Source organism: Mercenaria mercenaria, chromosome 5, assembly GCF_021730395.1.
Source record: "Mercenaria mercenaria strain notata chromosome 5, MADL_Memer_1, whole genome shotgun sequence".
In the NCBI taxonomy this organism is placed as follows: Eukaryota; Metazoa; Mollusca; class Bivalvia; order Venerida; family Veneridae; genus Mercenaria; species Mercenaria mercenaria.
Window position 1 is genome coordinate 46755964 of NC_069365.1, and position 2620 is coordinate 46758583.

Below are 2620 nucleotides of genomic sequence, written 5' to 3' on the forward strand. Positions count from 1 at the left end.
CATATATTATTGAATTCCGGAAAGGGACTGCATGAAGGGGCCATACTTCTGGACAGTCCAGTGCCTTTAAAAACTCACCATTTTTAAAAAGCTGTTACATGTCTTCGTTTTGATGCATTTGCAACATCGTGCGAGTGTTTAAACTTTACATAACTAGGTAAAACATCATTTTGACAATTGTTTACATCTATTTCTTTACAAATGGCATTCATATTTAAAGGGGGACAACTCATTTAGAATATTTTAAGTATCCAACTCCGTCGGACAGAACAGTAAAACATGTATTGGATAGATAAGTTGTGTGTCAAGATGCTGTTCATTTGCTAAAAAAATCTGTTGTTTTGTGATATACAGCTAAACCTTAAACACGCGATGAAACACAACAATCTTTATCACAATATTTTCAATAGGCACTCTGCCATACAGATTATAGAAGTTAATGTATAGACTTTATAAATATACCCTGCGTGTTATCTCTCAATAAAGACGACAATCTTCATGTAAAGTAAGGAGGTTAAATTTCACGCTAAAAGTTAAAGGAAGTATTCAAAATGTCGGCAGAATTTAAAAATATTTGTGAACCATGCCTTAGAGAAAATTTAAACGTGAGTGCAACCTTTTATTGTCGAGACTGTATGGAGATAATGTGCGAAGAATGTAAACGACATCATTTAAAATATTCGCCGTCAGCAAACCATAAACTACATAACATTGGAGTAAACGAAAATTTAAGCCAACTGAACAGTATTAAAAAGTTATCAAAGTGCCCGAATCATGAATCGGAAGAAGTGAAATATCTTTGCAAAAACCATGACAAACTATGTTGTAACCAGTGCGCGATAGCAGCACACAGAAAGTGTGAACTAATTGTTTCTCTTGCTGATGAAGTGAAAGAATCTTCAACAGAAAACAGTACCAGAGCCCGTTTACAAGAAATTGGCAAACATTCAGATGCTCTGCTTACGCATGAAAAACAATATCAAAAGTCTATCGAAGCATCGACTTATGAAATAAAGGAATTTCTATTAAATTTCAAGACCAAGATTGATGAAGCGTATGACAGGTTACAAACGAAACTTTTACTCGGCTTGACAAACAAGAGTGAGGATGCAATAAAAGAAAGTAAATCACAGGAGGAAGCAGTTAATGAATTGAAAGCGGACGTGAAAAGATCATTGGCTAGTCAAGAGTTCGCAGCTAAATTTGGACATAATGTTCACTCATACATAACGGAGAAAGAATTGCGAGGGGATATTCAGCGAAAACTAGATAGTATGAAAAAGCTGCATACCAGCTCTAGTGCAAGATCAATTGAACTTTTTGAGAAAACACCAATAAAAGAACTCCTGGATTCTTTATCCGATTGTTTTGATATCGGCGCCATTGTCAGTAATCGCAATTTACCGCCATGCCCAGGATATAATGATTTTAAAAAACGCGAAGCTATTTTAATAAAAGAAATAGACCTGCAGGAAGGAGACTGTTATCCACGATATTGCATTTGGATGGGAAAATATATTGTAGTTTCTCTCCAGAGTGAGATGAAGCTGAAGGTATTTGATCAAGAAAGTGGCAATTCTTTTGAAAAGCAACTAAATAACAACCCTTGGGCAATGACAGTTCTTGATAGATCAATGTTTGCAGTAATGTCTTATGGCATAAAAATCATGAAAATTGAAAACTCCTGCTGCCAGCATATAAGGTCAATAGAACTTACTGGAGTATCGACTACTGCAGGTGTTTCATTCAACAGAGATGACAGACAACTAATAGTGTTGTCGCAGTCAAATGAAACCTTTATCATACTTCCCATGGATGATGTAGGTGCACAAAGTTCAGCGATTTTGCTCGACCAAAAAGGAAAAGAGGCAGCAAAGAGCGCATACAGTTTTGCGTTCGATAGCAAATTGAAAGTTCTATATTTGTTATCGTCAGGGTCTAACAAAATATGCACAATTAACAAGAAAGGTGAAACCATATTCGAGTATACGAATGAACATCTTAGTTATCCCTCCTCTAGTGTCATTGATTACGACGGCAACATTTACGTTGCATCAACTTATGGGCATTGTATCCAACAGATCAACACAAATGGTGTGCTGATAAGAAATGTGATAACATCTAGCAATGGAATCGTTTCGCCTTACGGGATTTGCTTCAATGATATAATGACAAAATTTGCAGAAACGTGCAAACACAAAGGGAAAGAACTGAAAATTTATAAGTTCGAGTAGAGTTTGAAAGGTAAATACTCAATATCGTAAACCATATATCAAGGAGCAAAATTTGTGAATAATTTTATTAAGAACCAATTATAGACAGTAGTATATGATTATGTTGGAACTGTTTTGTGTTTGGTTGTATTTTAAAAAAAGCTTTAAGTTGAAATTAGGTCTGTAACAAGCAATCCGCTTTGAATTTTAAGCAAACAGCTGGTTTCGAAAGGGAAGAATTTACACTGACTAAAACACATCAATAGACCCAGTAATTTTTTAATGCTAGATCAGTAAAGTCTACTTGTAATGAAGGATATGTTACATGTTTTTGTAATTACCTTTCAGTCGTGAAAACAAGTATATGAATGCACAGCTAAGCGTTCAGAATGAGTAGTCATTGATTA

General features: G+C 35.1%; 1 protein-coding gene across 1 annotated transcript; it reads left to right on the top strand.

Moving 5' to 3' along the window:
* Positions 1 to 551: 551 nt before the first annotated feature.
* Positions 552 to 2234, top strand: LOC123558389 (uncharacterized). Its single transcript, XM_045350270.2, has one exon. It carries the CDS (start codon positions 552 to 554, stop codon positions 2232 to 2234), a length of 1683 nt encoding a protein of 560 aa, XP_045206205.2.
* The last annotated feature ends 386 nt before the right edge of the window (positions 2235 to 2620 follow it).